At 38.3% G+C, this 22,983-nt stretch overlaps 1 protein-coding gene and 1 long non-coding RNA gene across 11 annotated transcripts; one reads left to right on the top strand and one right to left on the bottom strand.

Moving 5' to 3' along the window:
- Positions 1-1,555: 1,555 nt before the first annotated feature.
- Positions 1,556-7,076, top strand: LOC110360524 (uncharacterized). 4 transcript variants are annotated; one of them, XR_010470005.1, is made up of 4 exons: positions 1,570-3,420; positions 4,594-4,768; positions 5,009-5,181; positions 5,461-7,076. It is a non-coding gene; the product is annotated as an uncharacterized LOC110360524 (long non-coding RNA). The 4 variants fall into 4 exon arrangements; XR_010470003.1 differs by having other exon boundaries at positions 1,567-3,420; positions 4,594-5,181; XR_010470004.1 differs by having other exon boundaries at positions 5,009-7,076.
- DBF4 (DBF4-CDC7 kinase regulatory subunit) lies at positions 6,327-22,759 on the bottom strand. Of its 7 annotated transcripts, none has more exons than XM_065050954.1 (13): positions 22,589-22,724; positions 21,736-21,857; positions 20,019-20,194; positions 17,805-17,999; positions 16,518-16,568; positions 15,904-15,973; positions 15,681-15,757; positions 14,194-14,224; positions 13,886-13,931; positions 11,847-11,978; positions 9,125-9,239; positions 8,663-8,787; positions 6,327-7,444 (listed from the first exon to the last, which is right to left on the bottom strand). In XM_065050954.1, exons 2-13 carry the CDS (start codon positions 21,782-21,784, stop codon positions 6,382-6,384), a joined length of 2,130 nt encoding a protein of 709 aa, XP_064907026.1. In that variant the 5' UTR covers positions 21,785-21,857; positions 22,589-22,724; the 3' UTR covers positions 6,327-6,381. The 7 variants fall into 7 exon arrangements, with proteins under 7 accessions (XP_064907026.1, XP_064907027.1, XP_064907028.1 ...); XM_065050955.1 differs by having other exon boundaries at positions 13,886-13,928; XM_065050956.1 differs by lacking the exon at positions 21,736-21,857 and having other exon boundaries at positions 22,589-22,759.
- Between the last annotated feature and the right edge of the window lie 224 nt (positions 22,760-22,983).

Below are 22,983 nucleotides of genomic sequence, written 5' to 3'. Positions count from 1 at the left end.
CTGGGAGGAAGTCAGACAGGGGGATAAATGGTCTAATAACTAGCGTACCACATTCAATTACTTTTCCAAATAGTAATATAATGATTTTAAAATTTTTGTTAAAACTGTTTAAGAAGAAAAAACGAGCTCGAAAGATAGTAAATGCATGAAAATTGTGCATAACGTGCTGAATAAATCAGGTTTAGAAATAGTCAATAGGCTTACTGTGATACTATCTCAACATACTACATACGAAGAGGATTCTTAGCATGCACTAACATGACTGGTCATCTGCACACAAAATCTGCATCACGACTAGAAGTGCTTTTTGCAACCAGTAGCCGTGACTCTACTTCAAAATCCCAGCCCTAAACCACCATATATTGGTAAATTACAGGCAAAATATATACAGACATACATATTCAAGATCAACTATTTTTTTTTTAATGTTAATTTTGCTCATTTCTGTAATTATATTTATAATATATATATTATATGAAATATGTTGTATATCTAATATATATTAGATATTAATTTTCTGTAATTACATATAGTTTTCTTGATGTGAATCCAGATCAGAAGGAAGTAACCAGAATGATGGAGAGAGCACAAGTAGTTCTTACGAGACTGTACAGGCAATTATATGAATAGTGGAATAAGGAATGTCACCTTTAAGGTGACAGTAATGCCCTAAGCAGCTACTTTCATCATTAAGTTTGCAATCCGTACACGCTTTAAAGGAAAGTAATTTTATGTCATTTTCCTCACCCATTCCTCACACCAAGCAGCTTTACCTACTCCTCACAGAAAATATCCTATAAAGGACAGAAAACGGTATGCAGTGACCGAAAACACTTTAACCATAAGAAAACTGACAAGAATAAGTTTGAGAATATTAAGCGGGCAAGAGACAAAAAACACAATCTAGTAATTTATGCAAAAATTAATGAAAGTAATTTCTGCTGGTTTAGATCTCTTATATGACCTTAGGCAACTTACATTTATTAATAAAGGTTTGAAATTATCCCCCCACTGCAGTTTCATACTCATACCCTGCACTGATTTACACGTATGGAAATTCTGAAAGAGATCAGCTCTGGTATAGATTTGAAGTATTAAAAAAGTCTTCCCGATTCTCACTTGCGTCTTTCACTCTGCCTCTGAGGAAGCCGATCAGACAGGCTGGCTGCTCTGAGAGGAAAATCAAACAGATGACCTGAGTCAATCAGAAACCTTTTGTTTGCTTGGTTGCTTTTGTTTGGGTTTTTTGATTGGTTGGGTTTGTTTGCCTGTTTGTTTGTTTTTAAAGGAAAATGAAGTATACATCTACTGAAATACATAATACAGGCAGTTTTAGTCTAAAAATGGATCATGTCAGAGTAGCCAAAAAATATAATATATGCTTTCCTAATCCTCTTTGTGATTACATAGGTTCCCCAAGACAATTTCAGCAGAAGAAATATTAGGTAAGCAAGTGACTCTTTTTTTTTTTTGCATTCTCTAATAAGCTGTAGCAGAAGGTTTAGGAAGGGAAACAACCAAACCTCCACAAAACAGCAATAGTCTGTAAATAATGGAATGCTTCATTTACAATGGACCATCCAGTTATTTATAGTGTGGTTATTTAGAATGTGCCATAATGATTTTAGAAAACTATTCTATCCAAATGCTGCCACATCATGCTTATTAGTTTTGCATAGCAATTAACCCTTAATCTGGGGTTAGAGCCTTTTGCTAGCTATGATAAAGCAGCACCTATTAAGAAGAAAACAAAAGCAAAACAACAAAAATATTAATAATTTTAAAACTCCAAAACAAGAAAAATAACCCACAAAAATAAAACATCTTTTTTTAAAAAATAATTATTTTATTAAACCCTTCTTAAAAATCTGAGTGGTCAGGCTTGGTGAGTATGTCATTGATTATTAGTTCGTGCTCCGTACCCCTGTTGTTTTGTAGCTTAGTGTTTTATGGAACCCACAGGTTGCTGTGCCCTAGCACAATCAAAAACCGAAAGCATTATTATATAATAAAAATAGATCCATGAAGACAGTTCCCTATGGCGGTGACTTGGTGCACCCCGTACTGAAGGAGCAGCAGCTTTGCTCTGAGGTCCCCAAGCGGTTGCTGCTTGAAGCAGCCACTGCAGTTTGTAAAGACCCGGCCTCTGCGTCGGACACTTTCTGAGTGATGGATCTAATACTACATCTTTCCTGTATAGATCTGGCATTGTAATCCACTTGGATTAAATTATTCAGTCCTAAATCTGTGTTCTTGTTACCATGATTAGTTAATTTGACATAAAGCCTTCTCAGACACATGGGGCTACTCCATTACTAGCAAGGTACCCTCTCTCTCCTGCATACTTTGCCTCACAGTGTTGCAGTGTATCCTGTGTGAGTGGTCTTGCTGCTTTTGCAGTGACCATGTCATCTTGCCTGTTGTCTGCTCTCCTAAACCTTTCTGGAGGGTAAATCTGGGTCCTGCTGAGTAAGGCTGGGTCCAACAAGAGGTTTAGTCTGAGCCCGGCCTTCCGGACACTGTGGGCAGCGTGTTTTCCTACTGCTAGGTGAAAGCCGTGGGCACGTTGAAGTACAATGAGGCAAAATTATTTCAGAAAAGCTTATGCTGAAGTTTATGAGGAAGCTGTTTTAAAGGAATTCAATACCCCTTTCTAAAATATTTTCAGTAGCTCTTTCACAGAACTCTTGCTAACTCTCTGCCACAAGTACTATTGCAAGAGCTCACCAGTACAGATAAGAGATGTTAGGTTTGGATGTTTTAAAGAGATGAAGAAATCTCCTTTTGTGATGAAGGTTTCAGGCCGTAGGAGAGGGAAGCAAACGTAACAACTGCAGAGGACAGGGAAAGAACAGCATCTTCAGAAAGGTCTGAGGCAAACAGATGATGAATGTGGTGTGCCAGGGCCGGAAGGGTTCCTGGAACTCCTCTGCGCAGGGTGTGTGTCATCTCTTACACCTTAACACCAGGGCACCCTTTTTTTTTTTCCCCCTGTTGCAGAGTCAGGCTCAGTGTGTATTAGAAAACACTGACTGGTTCCATGCTGTGCCTGTATTGCTTGGTGTGGTAGTGTGTGCTTGCTGCCTGGCCGGATGTCAAGCTAAACAGGGCAGGCTATTGCTAAGCAGTCTTTTTGTTTGGTTCGTTGTTGGTGTGTTTTTGTTTGGCTGCTTGTTGTTTTTTGTTTGTTTGAGTTTTTTTACTGGAGACGCTAATTTGGATTTCTCAACTTGGCTGCTCCTTCCTGCCCTGCACCCCCAGTCTTTAAGAGCTTCGTAACAGGAGCTGTTAATTGGTTGGTGGCATCAGAATTTCTCTGTGGGAGGAGAACGACACAGACATAGTATGCCCAGGCAAGCCCTGAGAGAGGAAGAGTGTTGCTTAGAGCACAGAACTAGAGTGAACACAGGACTAGAAAATGTAAGTAAAGAAAGTTCCCATTCTGTGTTTCTGTTAAGTTCAGGAAAAGAGAACTTTGCTCACATGCATTTTCAATGAACAAGATAGGTTTTTGCCTCCTATATCATCTGTGTTGTTGGGACCTGAAGACTGATGAGCTGTTGAGGTTGCAAAGTACTGGAATGGGACTTGGGAACTTCAGCTTCTCTTCTTAGACTTGTTCATAGCTTGTCTCTGACTCTCAGTAATTTGCTTTATCTCTCTAGGCCTGATCAACCCTGGTGTTCACTTTTCAAGAAAGCTTTAAGATTGACCAATGAAAGCCAAGCTGTAGGTGGCAGCTGACTGGTTCTGTTCTGTCCTTTTGCTGTCCTGTGTTTGCTTCTGTTAGGAACAACTATTACATCTTTACGAAAATGTAAATATGTGATGCCATGTTCATACTGTTAATTGGTTTGCTGTTAACTGGTTTTAGGGCATTAGCCTTGTTAAAGCTTTTCATCTGTTGGCTAAAGGGCAGTGTCCCTACCGTGATCCATTGTGACAGAGATAAGAGTTCATCTGCCAAGAGGCAGGGGAGGGGTTCCCTGCAATCCGACCCCTCCTGGCAGCCCAAAGTGTGCACACAAAGAGCCGCAGATACCAAGCGGTGGTGACGGGAAAATGGACATCTTGCGGTAGGAAAACTGTGAGCGTGTGCTATTGGCTGCAGTGTACCAGTGAACTGACTGATCAGCTAATGAGACGTATTGGTAGGGAGATATGTAGTAAGGGTGTCAGAAAGTCTGTGCCCTCTGAGTAACTTAGGCAATGGGGAAAGGACGAGGGATTGTTTGTGGTCACAGAACTAGGATAAAAAGGGGGACTGCGTCCCCGACACCTTTTGAGAGATCCCCTGGGAACCTGGTACGTTGCTGTTACTGGATTTGTACTTTCTGGCTTTAAATGAATTTGGATGTCACCATCACGTTAGCCTGGGCTGAACTGGGATAAACTGATAATAAACTCAGGCCTCTGTAGTGCTTCTTTAGTTTTTTAAATGGGCCATCGGTGTTCTTGGTCTTCAGGACTCCAAGCTCTGCTCTTTGCACCATGAATGGGATTATCTTTTCTGTTGTGTTTCATTTTACTGGAAAAGATGGAGAATGATGTTTTCTGCACAAATGTCTTTCCTTTTTCTTTGTTCTATTGAAGGAAATTTGTGCAAGATTTTCTGACTTTCCACTTCCTGAATGGCCACTGTCGATGCTGCATCTCCTGGACCCCAGCAGCAGCAGCCTGGACAAGACCAGGAACCGCAAGCAGCTTTTGGAATCCCAGGCCTCTGTTTTAGCACATTTTACTCTGTAGGAGAATGTATGTGACCCTGGTAGGCATCTTCCATTTACATGGTTGCCTTATTGCCTGTCAAACTAAGCGCTGTGACAAGTTTAGCTGTAGTGGACTGAAAATGTGACCTCTGCCATTATTCCAGGAACCCACCATGTGAAGATTAACAATTTCTCTGACAGTTCCTCTGTCACACTTCTCATCAAAATAGATGTGGGTTTTGTTTCCCTCAGCCTCTCAGAGCTGTTCAGGTGACTATTAAGCCTCTCTCCTCCTCCAGCTCAGAGTAGAATTCCCGGTTTCTTCCTGGTATTCCTGAGGATGGAATCCCACCTGTGCTGAGGAACCCTGCCGTGCCTGCAGGATGTACAAGTGAAACAAGAAATTTGAGGAGACTGTTGGTTCCTATGTGCCTGTGTAGCTTTGCGGAAGAGCAAATACCTACTGAACAAGGTATAGAGAAGTTTCTTCTTTCACGTTACAGATGTCTTCTTCACCCGCTTTACATTTGTATATTGCTCTTGAATCCCAGACCTCATTTGTTGTTCTATTGAAGATTTGTGCAAGATTTTGTGACTCTCCATTTCCTGAGTTGCTACTGTTGATGCTTCACCTCCTGGACCCTGCTGCCAGTGGCAACAGCCTTCTTTCACAGGGCAGTCTAATGTCATTTATTGTAACATATGGAGCAGATTCTTTTGTTTACTTTCAAATGCTTTTCTTTCTATCCAGGTGAAAGTGAACTAGGAGAATGTTATGCCTTTATTGTGATAGACATGTTGAATCTGTCTGAAGTGTCAAGCAAGAAAATGTTCCTACTATGAATATAAAATCCTTGAGGCAGGCGGTGCTGGAAAGGTCCCTGTTGTGAGGGGTAAGTGTATTTTCACTTGGAAAATAATCTGTGAAAGTTCTGACACATGAAGCATATCTTTGTATTGCAAAGGCAAATATTGCTAATAGGCTGTAGAAGAGACAGACCTCAGTTTGTGTGCAGTCCCTTGGAGAGTTCAGTAGTTCACATGGCTTGTTGGTGCCAGGTCAGACATTTTGATTTGTTTGGGTAATCTAAATTTTTTTTAATACAAAATATTTTTTTGTTTATCGAATGATCACATCTTCTTCTAGAGATAAACTCAGGATCTCGGCTTATTTTCTGTCTCCGATTTTTGTGTGTTTTTGTTGGGTTTTGCGTCTTTGGGGTGGGGCAGGGAAGTATCTTTGTTCATAAGATGTTTGTGACTTGGAAGTAGTCCCTCAGTTTTACTTGCCTTTTCTCATTTGATCTTGTCTCAGTTGCAGAAGACAAGCAAAGGAATATGTATAACCCAAAATATAGCAGAAGGAAGGACACACGTTTTTTGCTTGTGTGCTGTCATTTGTGTAGATTAATATAAAGAGAAGAAGCTGGAACTGAGTAGATACAAAGAAGAGACCTGTTTTAAAGGAAATGCAGAAATATGTTGAGCAGTTCATATAGCAAAGTAACAAGAATGAATGGGGAGAGAGTACCAGCTTGTTTTGTCAAGTGCACTGCATTAAAAAATTTAAAATCAAACCACCTATACATGTAATACAGCAAATAAAGTTTCCATGAATGAAATATTAAATTTGCAAGTTTATTTGAATATCATTAAATTAAATAAAGCAGCATTAAAATCCAACAAAGGGGGAGGAAGATGAAGAGGAAAACAATGACCGCATAACATTTGTATTCTGCCCTTCCCATGTATCTTTTATGCTAGTTGAACATTTGTTCTCCGTGGAACCCGAAAAACCTCCAAATTCTGAGGTTATTTCACTTGTCTGAAATAATTCCAGTAGAGCCTGCACTGGTGAGCTACAAGAACTTCTCCTCTCTTCAGGAACAGACAGTCCATCTGTATACTTTACACATAACTCCATACTCTGTTTCCAGGTTTCTCTTTTATTTCTTCCCAAGTAAACCTTCACTTTTCTGTGCAGCTTTCCAGACGGTGAACTGTGTGCACTGCTGGCAGCCAATTCATTAAGTTCTTTGTTTACAGCAGTATCAGACCCCTCAGCCTCCAGAAGAACATTGTGCTGCATCTGTTGATGATTATCACATAAATCACGATGTTTCTTGACTAATGGAGGATTGGCATCTGTTTTTTTCAAACGCTTTGCTGGTAGAACTACCGCATTATTTAATTTTCGTTTTGGCTGTGATGGGTTTTTGTATTTTTCACTAAAATCTGTAACCTGAGTATGCGAATATAAAGTACACATGTGTTCTTGAAAACACTGTAGAGTCTTTTTATTTACTTCTGGTTCCACTATTTCTTTACGGAATGGCTGATAAGGTTGAGACAAGTTCTCTGTGTATGCTTTGTCATCTTTCTGAGGGGGTAGCTGTATGAAATTTGCTGATACAACAGTTTCTCTTAAGTTTGCAACACAGGAGCAATCAGTTTTTAAATTTTCATCATTATTTCTGAACTTACTTTTTAGTTCTGAAGGTTGAGAGAGGTGACAAAGACCTGAACAGACAGATCCATAAACAGGGGTAGTTATTGGCACAGAGTTTGGTTGTAGTTCTGCAGGCTGGAGATCCAGTTTGAGCGCCTGCATTGCGGTGTCCTTCCATGAGTAACTTTTCAATGAAATGCGTTGCTTTTTCAGTCGTTCTTTCAGCTCGTCTGGTCTGGTTATCTTTCCAATAATAGGAGAAAAACATCCTGTACTACATTTTGTCCTACAATGGAATTGTTTAAAATGATTAACAAATGCTCAAAAGAGACATGGGTAACATAATTCTATAACTGATCCTAGAAAAACAACTAAAGTGACAAAGCAGGTTTTGTTTTTACATTTAAGGAAAGGTATATTTAGGGTAGCAACACACTTTCTGCAGGAACAGAGTGCCTTACATTTGAGTTTGATGTTTCCTTATTGATTTTTACAGCTCATGAAATTGTTTTAAAAAATACATGAAGTAAGCAGTCCAGTATTTCAGTAAATCGCAATTCACAGTGGTATTAAGAACAGAAGAAGTTTATAAATATAATGCAGTGACTACAAATATTTACAAATGTTCTATGCTACATACACACAAAATTAGCAAAACTATATATGTTTTTCTTGACACAGTATTTCAAACCTAGCCACTCTTGAGAATTTTGAAATCACAAGAGGAATAAAGGTTTGCCTTCATTAGGCTACCAGTTGTTTGACTCTATTTGAATTTCTTTTGGTTTCACCAGGAGTACATTCATTTCTTCAATACTTTGTTCTTTTAAAAGTAAACCAGAAATTTATTCCTGACTTATTTACAAATAAATCAGAGCAATCCTGAATTGAGTTACTGTTTCAAGTAATAAAGATGGTAGTGCCTACAGTCCAAGACACGAAACAAGTCCTCTCCCAGTTAAGCTTTTGAGCTATGAACAAGAAAGGAAAATCTGCTTTCCCTGTCCAGCACAGGTGGGACAGAAGCCAAGAGGCTTAGAGTAGAGATAGGGAGATCTAGATCAGACAACAAAAAGTTTTTCCACTGGTAAGCGGATCAGATTGACTGTGGAGGATATAATTCGCTGTTCTTAGACTACTAAGAACGCCAGCAAGTTTTTAGAGCAAGATGTCCAGACATTGCTGTTCTTCTACCAGAAATATTTTAGTACAGCAGATCTTGCTTTTTGAAGCTGAAGTATGAGGAGGACAACTTTTGGTAATTCCTTTCAGTCTCATTTTCCTGTGATGCCATCTACACTTCTAATGTTTGGTTGTTTTTTTTTTATAATTTCTGCTTTATAGAACTGATTTGCCAGGTACAACTGCATTGCAGATTTAAATGATTTATTTCAGACTGAAAAGTATGAATTTATTCTGTACCAGATCCAGAATTTCAGAACTAAGTATCTTTATGTTTTATGTCTTAACTCACACCCTTTAAAACTCAGAACATGTAACTTACCTTGTTATTTTTTTTGCATCATCCTTATATTCAACAAACTCATAAACAAACTTGGAGATTATATCATCGACAACTTGATACTGTGTGCTTTGTGCAAAATTTCGGTGCTGTTCACTTTCAAGATGCTGGAATTAAAGAAAAAACATGAAACAAATCTAATACTACGGATACGAATATACAAGCCAACAGTATGATATGAGGCAGTAAGTAAATATCATTGATTTATTACCAGTGTCTCTGACACATGAACTATTAGTGCCTTCAGCTATCATATATAGAGGCAGGAATCAAGAATTAAAACCTGTAAGGGAAAAAAATACTCACTTGCTGCTTTTTAGGGGACATATTAAAAAAAAATCTTTTAAGATAAAAAATACATTAAACTAACAAGGAGAAGTGATTGTTGATACCACACTTAAGAAATATGACTGTATCAAACTATATACTTGACATTTCACATACTGTTTGTAGATCTTCATATTTCTTCCCACAACATTCACAATATCCTCTCTTTTTTTTGTCCTTCTGAGGGAGCTGAACAGGAGTTCCACCATCCTTGTCCATATTTATTTTGTTTCTGTTAACAGAAAAAAACATATTAATGAGTGTCAAAGAGGGACCTGAGCTCTATATTTGTTTTTCAGAGCATGTTCATTCTTATTCACTTAACTGAAAAAGAGCAAATATCTTTATTTCCCCTCAAAGGATCTACATATGTTATCCAATGCTTGGGAAAAACAAAGAGAAAAATTATTCATTAATTAAAAAAATATTTACTGCAACAAGATAGGCAGATCCAGTAGAACTATATGTCAGCATAAAATGTCCAGGTTAGTACAGGGGTACTACTATCGCTGACTCAGAATAAACAATGCAAAATTGTTAAACAAAAAAAATCTCACTTGACAAATCAAAGGACATACCAGCTCTGTGCAGAGCTGATAAAAGAAAAAGAGGTTTGATAAAATCAAAGCTAGAGAAGAGAAGTCTTCTAATATGTCATCGACTGTCAGTATTTTTGATGCCAACAAAATATGCAGCAAAACCACTTGATCTAGATGACCTCTCATTTTTTGGTAAAAGAACAGTCCTATTTGTTGGTTATACACAGCTTTTGAATATGCTGACCAAATGCTATCATTTCTCTAGGTACAGGCTAAGTGGAAAGACAAGGAAATGAACCTCAGGTTCCTCATGTATATTAAAACACAAAGAGGTTTTTAATAGCTGCCCCATGACCTTCATAGTCCTCATCTGGAAAGAGCTACTGTTTGCTACAATTCACTATTAAACTACCTAAGGATGATGCGCTAGTGGTAAAGTAAAACCATCCATCTCCACTTTCCTTTTACATCAGGGTAACAGTGCCATCTCCCTGTCCAGCCACAAATCATTCTGACTGACTTTACCAAGTACCTGCATGGATGGAAGCTCAGGATTTTTTATCAAAAAACTTGTCTTGAAAAATCTCTAACTTACAAAGCATAGCAATGTGTTGCCCAGCACCATATATGTACACTGCTTTCAACAACTGCTTTCAATCAACAAGTCTAAATTGGTAACACCTGTCCCAGCATTTGTTGAGTTCCACAGAACAATCTCCACCTGACTGTACTTTACTATTACAGGAGCCTTTTTACCTTCTCTCTTTAGAACTGTAAATATCACAGAGAACCAATCAAGCCAGATATAAGCAATGGCATTTATCATCTGAAGACTGAATCATGTCTGCAGGTCTTGACTGATGCAGAAGCAAGCAGAACTAAGAACTCAGCTTCAACAAGTGTTGCTCCCAGATAAAGATAAGGGAGCACTCTCCTTTCTCTCTCCTGAAACTACCATTCCTCACATTTACCTGCAAGTAGGAAATAATCTCCCACCTAAACAGCTCTTTGGCATGTGTCAACCTGAAAGATTATATAGGAATATTAATTCAAACATAACTCCTGATATTTTTAATATATCATATTCCTTAATCCATATAAATGAAGATAATATTGCCATTTTTATTTTTAACGCTTTAAAAAGAATGGGTCTTTCTACCTCCCCTCTGAAGAGAAACCATCAAAAATTGCCTTATTATTGCAAGGGTTACTGCTGTATTATATTTGCTTTGATTTTTCATAGTGCTTCCTTCATTGCAATAAAAAAAAAAATATATATATACATATATATATAAAAATTTCACAATGGCAACATCAGCTGAAAACCTCAGGCACTATCATCATGGTGAAGACTGGACAGAACCAGAACAGCGGAGAAGTTAGTTTATGAAGAAAACAAGGATCACATCTAAATAAGTCTTAGACCCCACAGACAGAGAAGCAGCCAAAGTTACTAGATACAGAAAGTCCCACACATAGCAAAGCTACCTTTCACCTAAATATCTTTAATCTCTCATATGAATCAATTTTAGAAGTCAATGAAAGAATCATTAATACTCCAGATATGCTAGGCTGAAGAAATTCAGGACAATAGTTTGATTCGCAAAAAAACCCCATATAATTAAAACTCACAAATAATTTCAAATAATAAAAATGATTTACCAAAAGTCCTACCTGCATCTGGAATGCTCAAATAGAGCCTGAATGCCAGAATATATGATATAAACACTTGCTGCAATTCTGCGGGGCAGTTATCATCCACTTTCCATTACTGAAGAGTTGCAGCAGTATTTGCAGAGTCTAATTTCCATAAACTAGACTTTACCAACAATGGGCACTCTTTACCAACAATGATTTTGTACTGTGACTGAGTAGCACTGTTTTAAACTGACTACTTTAGCATTATACTGACAAATATCAAAAGAAGTCTTAAGAAATCCACTTCCTGTAAAGTACTTACTGGATGGCATCCAAGAGGAGGACAAAGAAGAAACCAGTGGCAGAAAGGAAAAAAATATCTTATGCTGACCCACAGTGATAGGAGAAGGCTGCATTTTTGGATGTATGCATCTGTATGTCCAAAAAAAGGACTAAAGACAGGATAAAGACAGTACAGAAAGATAGACAGACACCAACAGTTACACTTGCAGCAAACACATCATATCAGACATGGCTATTAGTATTATAAATCACACAAAATTAGAAGTAGAGCAACTATTTTCGAAAACAATTATGTTAGAATTATTTTAGAGAACTTCCCTGTCCTCTAGCCACACCTCAATAACAAGTTTTCAACAAACCTTTGCTTAGGCTGAGTTTGCTTTTGACCAGAAGGATACTTCTTATCCACCTCAAAGGGACTATACGGTTTTGGAACACAGTAGTTCAGAACTGGAAAACTGGGTAACTGCAGATAAAACGGTCGGTAGCGCCTGTTTTAGACAAAAGAAGTGCATTAGAACCACCAGAAATGGAAAAAGGGAGTTTATAGCACATATTACAGTCAGGTAAAAATAATTAAGTATTTCTCTTTTACATGTAACATATACAGAATCCTAAGCAGATAAATATCCCAGAATTATAAGCAACCCAGACAGAAGAAAAAGACCAAGTCAGGAAAACAGAATAGGGACAAAGTAAGTATCTTATTCTGCTTCTGAACTGTTACTTATGTTGCATAAACAGTTACACATCCAAGAACATTAAGTTACGTTAAAAAGTGTTGCAGGTGTTTAGTAAAATGCTACATTCAGAAGTCAAATTACTTATATATGAATTTCTTGTACTTAGAACTGTGTTTGTCCAATTCTCCTCACTATCCTCATGTCCTTCATAAATATGACATCAACTCACAGTGCAAGACCAGATTTTGATCTTTTAATTTTTTTTTTTTTTAATTCAAGAAAGTGTCAAAGAAATCTGGTGAAAGAATTTGGAGCTTATAAACATCAGCATAAAGCAGAAGGTAGATAAGAATATGAAGGTACAAAACATACTGCGTTGCCCTGTTCTTTTTTGTAATTCACTGCTCTCTCAACTTCTGGGAAACTGTTATTTCCTTAAACAACCAGGTCTGACCGATTACAGGACCAGAAAAATGTGAAAATTTTCAAGGCTGAAAGTATCAGATTTCATACTACTCTGGATACGGAAATCAGATTAATATATATATATATTTTTTTTTTTACAAAAAGAAATGATTGTACAGGAAATTAAACCTAATTTCAAGGGATGACTGGCAGTGTTATGTTTACAGTTGGATTCTATGACCCTAAAAGTCTTTTCCAACCTAAATGATTCTATGACAATTCTATAACAACTTATTTCCTTACATCCAAACAGTCTCTGCAGAAGATGAATGTTACTGAGTTGAACTACAGGACTGGAATTTCGTATACAAAGTTTTACTGGCCTTTTGGGCTATTGGATATGGACCTAAGATCATAGAATCAATCATATACTCATAGAACACCAGGTTGGAAAGGACTTGCAGGATGATCTGGTCCAACCTTCTGCGGCAAAAGCACAGTCCAGACAAGATGGCCCAGCACCCTGCCCAGTGTCTAATATTGGGGAATCCACCACTTCCCTGGGGACATTTCCCTTTTGAGTCTAATCGGAATCTCCCCAGAGTCTCCATCTTCTTTGTAGCCACCGTTTAAATACTGGAACATGGTGATGAGGTCTCCCCTAAGCCTTCTTTTCTCAAGGCTGAACAAGCCCAGTTCTCTCAGCCTTTCCTCACATGGTGGCTTCTCAATCCTTTGATCATCTTCATGGCCCTCCTCTGGACCCTCTCCAGCCTGTCCACATATTTTTGCACAGCAGGGACCAAAACTGAACACAGTATTCCAGGTGTGGCCTGACAAGCACTGAGTAGAGCAGGATAATGACTTTGTCTCTGCTGGTGATGCCCTCGCTAACACAGCCCAGCATCCTGTTGGCAGCTCACTGTTCACTCATGTTGAGCTTGTTGTCCACCAGAACCCCCAGGTCCCTTGCCATAGAGCTGCAGGATGCCAAGGTTCGGAGCTTCCAGGTTTCCTTTTCATTCATATGGTCCTTGGCTGAAAGTACCTATCTATTCTCTACCTATCTATTCCCTCCTCTGCTATTACCTGCTCAATCTCATTCAGCCACTAAACAGATATCCACTCAGAGCATACAAAAATTAAATTTTTGTATCTTATTTTAAGAGGACAGTATATATGCCTGGCATCTAAAGTCAGGAAGTTGAAGGACCTTGAAATCTGAAGGTCATTTCCTCAACACATACTACACGTTTCTGAACTACTCACTTTGAAAACCACATTATTGAATGCATGAAGAGAACACTTACCGACTTCTATCTTCCACCTTGACAAATGGATTTTTCAGTTTACCTGCTCAAGGGGAATAAAAAGGAAATTAAGAGAGAAATAATTTTCTTCATTCAGCAAGTTACTACAGTAGCTGAGTAAATAAGCTGACATTATAACTCATTATGCATATGTACTGACAAACCCTTGACTTCCATGAAGTTTTTCTATGCTTTTTTCAGACACACAAATTAGAATACAGCAGCACACTCGATCAGATGAGAACTGTAGCACATTTTTAAGCATTCAGAAGCAAAACAAAACCCTCTACAAATGTTGAAATACTTACTTCTTGACTTTTGAGCAGTAACTTCTTTTCCCTATGGAAAGAAAAGAGGACATAAAAATCCCTCTGAGTATCATTCTGCATTTTACTTATAAGATTTAGCTGTAGCTAATTTTAAGTTATGAGGGTCTCCCTGTGTTAATCATGACTTCATACACAGTCGTAATAAATTTTGCAAGACACTAAGCTCATTAGTACTTCAGAAATACGGCGATATGTTTCCCAAAGAAACATTTAATTCTACACTGCAAAAGAAATGTTTTCCTTGAAACTTTTCACTTTCTCTCCTCCCCTAAAATACCTTGCCATGGTTGAAAGTTGATTCTTAAATACAGATATTATTTTTATAACATTCTATAAATGCTAATTAACTACAAGATGTAGAACGCCAGCAAAAATTGCAGACAGCAATGTTCTCCAATCAAAAGAATTCTTCTCATTTGAATGGACTTATACAGGCATTTTTGGTTTTGTTTTAGCAATGAAGATCATAAGTAATAGAAGTATTTTCTCTTCAGAAAGGAGTAAAACCTACATTCAAGCATTAGCTGTTAGCTGTAATTGATTCTGATAAGGGTACAAACTCGCACTTCATACTTCTTGCAAAAACCCACCACCCTGCTAGCCATGAACACTGATACTCACACTATGCATTTTAAAACTGATGATTTAGCAAGGGATTTCATGTAGTCTCAATAATTAGCCAATATTGCATTCCAAAACAAAATAACATGTACTAAATAGCGTGTTTTCATGTACTTATCACAGACCCGCCTTGACTAGATAATTGTACAACTTCACATTTAGTTTAAATTATAGAGCAGCTGCAGACAGAACACACAAGCAGCCAAAACAATTTCAATGTCTAACTGGATCACACACTAAAATCCAGAGAATTTGGGATTTTCACATGCCAACTTCACATTATTGGTCCAATAGCTCAAAGATGCTTTATGGTAGTTCTTCAAAAGCCTCAGATGGAAAAGGTGCAGACTTGAGAAACTAACACAGATTCCCTAGAGACAGTTTCTTCAAGAAACATAACTGTGATTTTTCAAAATGGTCCATCAAAAGGAAAGAGTTCCTAATCACTGTGTCATGGGGAAAATTATACAAGGCAATTTAACCACAGTCTCCATCATACCAAAACCAAACTATATTTACTATTTTTGAGGCAGGCAGAATGGAAATTTGAGACAGTTCATTACTTACGATTCCTAGATACTCTTTGCAAGAGCAGAGGTCTAAACATTATTTAATCAATGCTACTACAGAATTGGTTTTTGAATAATGCTGTAATACATAGCTAATACTTTCTCTTTTTCAAAGATGGTTTTAAAATCAATTCATAAAACATACAGGTTTGAAAAACTGAATATGAGCAAAACTATTTAAAAAAAAACTGTAAGTTTCACAGTAGGCAGCATTTAGTACAGTTGTGCTTTCTCAGTTAATGAAATAATTTTCACAAACAGCAAAGAGCCACTTACCCCATCTTTAATAGAACTGCCTCCTCTTTTGATTAGATAGAGCTCCCTCTTCTTTTGTTCGATGTAATTCTTAACATCTGTCAAAAAAAAAGGGAAAATTATAGTCAGCCGAGTTTATTTTCATGTGTTTGAAGTAACTGTTTGCTTTTAGTATTTTAAACAAAAGAATAATTAAATGATTATTACAAGTTCAAGTTAGGCTTCATGAAACAAAAATATTTACCATCAATATGAAGTATTTTCACTCCCCAACTCAAAGCATTGGATAGTATACTACCAGAGGGGATTAAGTCCTGCAAACAATAAATTTTATTAATAATTTTAAAGCAATATACGGTAGATTATATAATTACAGATATATTAAAACATGGAATATGAAAGCTGAGATCAAAGTGCAGATGCTTTGCTTCTTGCCAGAAGACTATCACTTTCCTTGACTGACTTTTCCGTTTCTGTATCACAACCCTTCACCATCAAGAGATGGTATTTTATCTTTCATACATCCAAAACTGTTCTCTACTGTCACATTTTAAAGTAACTAAGATTTGAAAAGCGAATTTATACATTTGCTTTAACTTCATGAGCACCTCTCAAATGCTATATTAGCTATCCTGAAAATTATAATACTGGTCATTAGAATGTGTAGACTTTTAATCCTTCAGGAAGTATCCAGAAAGTGTGAACCAACAGTTTTACTTAGAACAATCCCTCAACTTCTTCCTGAGCGTTCCACAAGGGACTCCTCTCTTAGACCATTAAGACCACTTTTACTACTGTTTGTTTTGTAGAAGTGTGAGACCCAAGTTTTTCAAGCACAACTTTGACTATTCTGCTTACCTGCTCTTTGATTGCTTTTTCAACTAAGGATTTTCCTCTACTCATACGTACCTATATTAAAACAGAAACATGTTTGTAGCAAGTTTAAAACTCATTAAACAAAAATGTAAGGCAATTTACACTGTTGCTAACAAATACATGTTTTAGCTATGATAATCTCCTTTTGTTTACCATACTTCTATTTTTCATAATTCACATCTTCCCCAGAAGGTTAGAGCTGATACAGTCTGAGGGAAAAAAAAAAAAACATAAAAAGTAGTTGTTTCCAGTCAAAGCAGGTCACTGCATGGCTGAAGCAATGTTAGAGCTCAAACAACATCGAGGGTGGCAATAAGCAGCCAGTGGCACACGCCCAAAAAATGAGGTTTCATCAGCTGCACTCGTGCCAAATTAAGCTAACAGTCATGAATATTATCATAGCCTCTGCCTTAGCCCCATTTTTTCTACCACAAGCGCATCTCCTCTTGTACTGCATGCTGTTTGTTAGTAAAGAACATGTCTTTACCTATCCAGGTTATTTGCAAAATGAGCTCATCTCACCTATGTAATGCAAAGAGCAGCCCACAGACTGCTCGCAGTCAGGTTTCTAAATAAGTACCATGTATATAGTACAGCTAATTGTTGCCAACTGTATTTTGAAAGGACACAAGACTTGCCCATGTAAGAAATGTCACATCAATCTGCACAAATTCAGATACTGTTGCAATTAATGTGATCGCCTAAGAAAGAGCTCAGAAAAACTTACTATTCATAATGTTTGAATTTAATCATTTCCTTGAAGTACTACCGAAGAGCGATGTTAATGCCAATACCCATAGATGTCTGCATTAACATCAAAGCAGCCAGATATTAATAGACTGTGTTGCTAAAGGCACAAGAACAAGTAGATTCAATCACAAGTCTATCCATATTGATCAAGCTGTCAAACATAATTATGTCAACATTAAACTATAAGCAAGGCATACTATATTAGACTAGATCTTACTGTAGTTAGCTTATTTGCAGAAAATGCTCCTTTTTTAAATTAATCTTTTAAACTTTGCTTAATTAGTTTGAATTTGTTAAGCTTAGAAAGTTAACCTGAACTAGTTCAAAAGTATTTTTCATCTGTATAAAAAAACCCCAAACCAACAAAATATCAACCAAAAAAAACTCCCCACACAAAAAATAAACTCTTAGCCACCCAAGGAACTGTTGCTATATTTAGGAAATGAAGTAGGCGAAAAATTTTAAGAGCATAATACATCAATTATACCCAGTTTGCAGTATTATTACTAAGAAACTTACTGTATCTACAATCTTAAATGAACTTCCATCATGTCGATCTTTTTGGTTGCTAGGATGAGCTGAACTATTTCCTCCATTACGTGCAGATTCTGGGCTGGGAACAGGAGAAATCTGACCAAGAGATGGTGCAAATTTTGCCTCCTTTTTATTAGATACCAGATAGCTGATATCTTTACTAAGAAAACTCTCCACTCTCTAAATGTAAAAATATAAAACAAGTTAATTATTTCAGGGCAACAAATCAGTAGCACAATTTTACATTGCATATATTAAAGTGACAAAACTTCTATAATAATTAAATTCGAAACCATTTAATTAATGAACAGATATTTTCTAAAGATCTGGATGACAATTACAATTGATCTGTAGTAGCATCTCACTAGTTACAAACTCTTAATTTCAATTTCTCAATTTTGTAATCTTGGTGAAACGAAAAGTTTTGCTTTGTTTTCATTATTATCGTTCTTTGAACTACCCAGCTGTAATACTTTCTAAATAGAAGAAGACAAACATTACACCGAGAAATAACAGAATAATTAAAAAACCCCACAGTTTTTATGATCTTGTGTAACATAAATTCCATAGAAGCTGTACTTAAAGGTAGTGTACGCCAATGGAATTTACAGCTTTCAAGGAGCTACAAAATTCACCGAGTTATTTGAGAATCAGCAGAAAAAATAAAGTTTCATGATAGTTACAATGTTTCACACCTACGCTTATGAATAACACTACTCAAAAATGTAGAAGACTTTAGTAGATTCATAATATTTTCATACTCATCAAGACAAAAGCTATGTTTTCCCTATACTTATTTTCTACCATTTTGCTCCTTCAGTCTTTCATAAACAACTGCTGTGTGACTATTAAATCTATTCGCCTGATTATTTCTTGCCAGTTTATGAAGCTTAAAACATTTTCCTCTTCTCCACTAATCAATATAGAAAGCACAAAATCACACAGGCAACAACCCTGAAGCTGTGCCTTCCAATCCTGCTCTATGTACCTTTTACAGAATTGGGACATTCAGAGAGAGGAACCTTTGAGACCACTCCACATGAGTAATGAAGAAACACATGTGGTAGAATAGAATGATAGAATAGTTTGGGTCGGAAGGAACCTTCAAAGCTCATCTACTCCAACCACCCTGCCACGGGCAGGGACATCTTCAACTAGACCAGGTTGCTCAGAGCCCCATCCAGCCTGGCCTTGAATGTCTCCAGGGATGGGGGATCTACCACCTCTCTGGGCAATCTGGGCCAGTGTTTCACCACCCTCATTGTAAAAAAATTTCTTCCTCATGTCTAGCCTGAATCTCCCCTCCTTAAGTTTAAAACCATCACCCTTTGTCCTATTTTAACAGGCCCTGCTCAAAAAGTCTGACTCCATCTTTCTTAGTAAGTAAACTTTCTTTGAAGTCCTGAAAGGCCACATTAAGGTCTCCTCAGAGCCTTCTCTTCTCCAGGCTGAACAACCCTAACTCTCTCAGCCTGTCCTCACAGAAGAATGGTAGCTGACCCGGAGGGCAGTGGTCACCACAGATTTAGGCATCTACTCCTCAGAATAAAAGAAGAAAACTTCATTCAGTCTTGGATTTGCAAGCTTAGCTTTCATATATGAATGTCTAAAATTCTGTTTTAGAGAGAAAGACAAAAGATAGCCTGCACTCATTTAATGATAAATGTAAAGGGACACATTTACCTTGAAACCACACTATTGCTGCTTCTTGCCTCTACTATATTTTCAGACAGCATCTTGATTTATAAGCATCAGTTTTACAAAACTTATCAGTACTCCTCTGAGGTCAGAAAAGTATTGCCAAAGCAATGTTCAGAATAGCTACCAATTTCAGCAGATTCCTTTTGCTTCTGTGGTTAAAGGGTGTTTAATACTTTAACTGCCAAGATTCCTCTACCCAATTCAAAACATTCAACTTTGAAGCAGACTAAGTAATTGCATTTCTTGTGTGTCATCACAATACCTTGTACTTGCTTGTATCAAAGTGTTTCTTCCATACAGAAGAAAGAATTAGGGGGAAAAAAAGGTATTAAGATGCTTACAAAATTTGTGATCTAAGTAAGGGTACTAAAAATATTCATTAACATACTCTGTGCAGAAAGTACTTACTGAAGTTACTGACACAAATAACAGAGAAAAGGTATTGCATATGCACAGATTTTCTTCTACTTTCATAGAGGCTTCTGCTCCTTAACTTACCCCTCCTAGATCTTTGAGATCCTTTCCTATTTTTTCAGAGATCACATTTGATGGAATATCAAGGTAAAACACCTTCCCAGTCAGTGGCTTATACTTAAGTCTCTCTGGTTTTCCTGTATCTGTTTTCACATTCTTCAGAGATCTTATCTTTTCTGGTTTTGCTTGCATTCCATCTGCTGCAAAAAGGGAATTTAAACAAGACTGTGTTTTATGAATTGATTTTTTTTCTTTTCAAAAAGAAAATTTCCTAAATTATGAAAATGGATAAGTCCCTTACACACAACTTATGATTAAAAAAATAAAATAAAATACCTTTATGTTAAAAATGTCAAAACCAAGACATTAATACCCCACACAGCCCTTAAAGTTTCTAAAAATAATATCCTAAAAGGACTTTTTACTACAGTTGCTATACAAGGCCATATATTTTCTCCCCCAGTTTGGCACATAATTTGCTATCTCTGTACCACAGTATATACACTACTTGCACAGTCACTGATAATCACAAGAACACCTTTCTAGAACAGAACCTGTCTTTCTCGTATTCATCTGAAACCAAAAGGATTCATATAGACTCACAGAACAAAAAGTGGTCAAAAGTAACTGAAACGCCAAAAAAGAAATTATCTAGACCCTACTATTTATCTACATTTTGAGCACCCACCTAAGATGCAGGAAAACTAAGTTTGAAGTTCAGAACCATTCTGGTTATGACCACTTTTTATGTTTCAGTTAACTTTACTCTAAAACTAAGGAACAACATACAGTAATTAAACTTTGCTGATGAACCTTCCCAATGCTCCGCACAGAGCTATCCACCCAGGTCTAACTATTACATTAAATAAGCAAATAAAAAAATTAGTCTGGGTGAAAAATAAGCCTAATTTCTCAAGGGAAATCTTGGAGCGTGGTAGAGTTCTACAAGAGCATCAGCTCAACACTGAGTAGCAATCAAAAAAGAAAAAAATATCAGAAATTGATAAGAAACAGAAAATGGATATTTTAATTATCTCACTTTATAAATGCAGGACTCAGCTACATCTTAAATATAGCCTCTGAAAGAGTAACAAGAATGACCAACGGCATGAAGAACAACCTCATAGATTAAAACTTTGCAAATTATTTAAGGGAAAAAGAATGGAGAGATGCAAAAATCAAGATGTACATAAAGAGAATGGCTAAACGGCCTATGCCAGTAGAAGAGCTATGGGGCACCAAACAAAACTAAGAGTCAGGTACAAAAAGAAAAACAATGATTTATTTTCTGTGCAACAGGGCAAACCTGCACAGCTTCTGCCAAAGAATGTTATCCATATCAAGATGCAGTTTCTAGGAGAGCCTGGACAAGTACAAGGAAAACAAATACTTTGAGGGGTCCCAAATGCATGAAAATGACATGCAACTCATGAAGTCCCTGTAGCTACACATAGCTAGAAACTAGAATAATATTCATAGCTGCAAGGAATTATCCCTTCTCTGTTCTCACATACTTCCACAGGAATCCATTTACAACCAATGACAGAGACAGAATCATCAAAAACTTGCAATATTGTTAGTTTCCCATTCTATTTTCTTCCTCACTAACAACCTAGTCCTAGTTGCTTCTCTTCTGGAGAAGCTCAAAACAGACAATGAGGGCTACTGCAGGAAGAGAGCAGGCTTCTCCTGTAGACAAAAACCCAACACACAAAACAGTCCTTCTGTTATGTATTCTCACCCTCCCTGAAGTGGTCTTGGATGGGAGAAGGAGCAGAATCACCACTCATACTGCAAGATTCTGTAAGTAATGGCTATGAACACACATAAGAGAAGCAGGAACAGCAGTCAGATTTGTAGAATCTAGGAGACCAAAAGAATTAGAGAAATAGGAAAACTGGGAGGGTTAGGACAGTGTAGCTGATTCAGAATCTTAACAGAAAAGATAGATGATAAGCAGGTGTGCAAGTGAAATTCTGCAGATGGCCATGGATCAAATACAGTGTTAGACCCACCACACATATGTGATGGCCAGAGCAGTTCAAAAACTAACATATTAAATACTTGAAATAATATTGGAAAACACATATTAAACTTCTTAGTGATAATAAAAAGCTCAGAGGGAGTCAGTAGTACTGCAGTAACACTGAGGAGCCTCTCTTGTAAAGCAACAGCATTTCAGTCCCCTGGGCCTGGGTGCTGCGGTGGCCCCTCCGTGCCTGCTCCCGGTGCCGGCAAAGGGCTGCCCGGGGGCAGCAGTTCGCACGGAGCGGCCTAGTGAATTTCAACACAGCGACCAGCTCCTGTGCCTCGCAGGCATCTTGTAACGCAAAGCGAGTTATCCAGCTACCTTTTCGGTTACGTACCTGTACGTTTAACTCCCCAAACCACGCAAAGGCTATTTCAGCCGTGCACCACCACCAAAGCCAGCCCCAGCCGCGCTCTGATCGAGGCAAGAGGCCCACACAGGGCTCCGGGCTGACCGCGGGGGTCTCACAGCGACAGCCAGGGAGGAGCACGGGCCCCAGGCAGCGGCCCAACGCGGAACGCTCGAAGCCCCGAGCCCCAGCCGCCCCCAGCCACCCGCCGCTTACGGGAACACGCTCCTTCCTCGGCGGCCTCCGCAGCGTTCGGTTTCATCTTCCCGCGGAGTCACATCCTCCTCCCCCTCTCCGCCCGCCGGCAGACCCGCAGGGGTTCGGCAGCTCCAGCCCTACTTTCCCCAGCGGCTTGGAGCCGCAGCCCGGCCACCCGCCCCCCGCTCTCTCCGCCGCAGCCGATGGGGCCGGCGCGGGTCCCCGGGCGGCGCCGGTTCGTGCTGTGTCTCCACACCCGCGTTTCCCGCCTCCGCCAGCCCCAGCCCGCCGCGGGGCCTCGCTGCTCCTGCCGCAGAGCGGCGCCCGGTGCCGCCGCGGGCCGCGCTCCACCAACGGCCGCCCCGCCGCGCGCACGCGGTAGACACGGGCAGGCGGGCGAAGGGCGGGGGCCG

The sequence above is a fragment of the Columba livia genome, chromosome 2 (assembly GCF_036013475.1).
Source record: "Columba livia isolate bColLiv1 breed racing homer chromosome 2, bColLiv1.pat.W.v2, whole genome shotgun sequence".
NCBI lineage: Eukaryota > Metazoa > Chordata > Aves > Columbiformes > Columbidae > Columba > Columba livia.
This window is presented reverse-complemented; position numbering and strand designations above follow the sequence as displayed.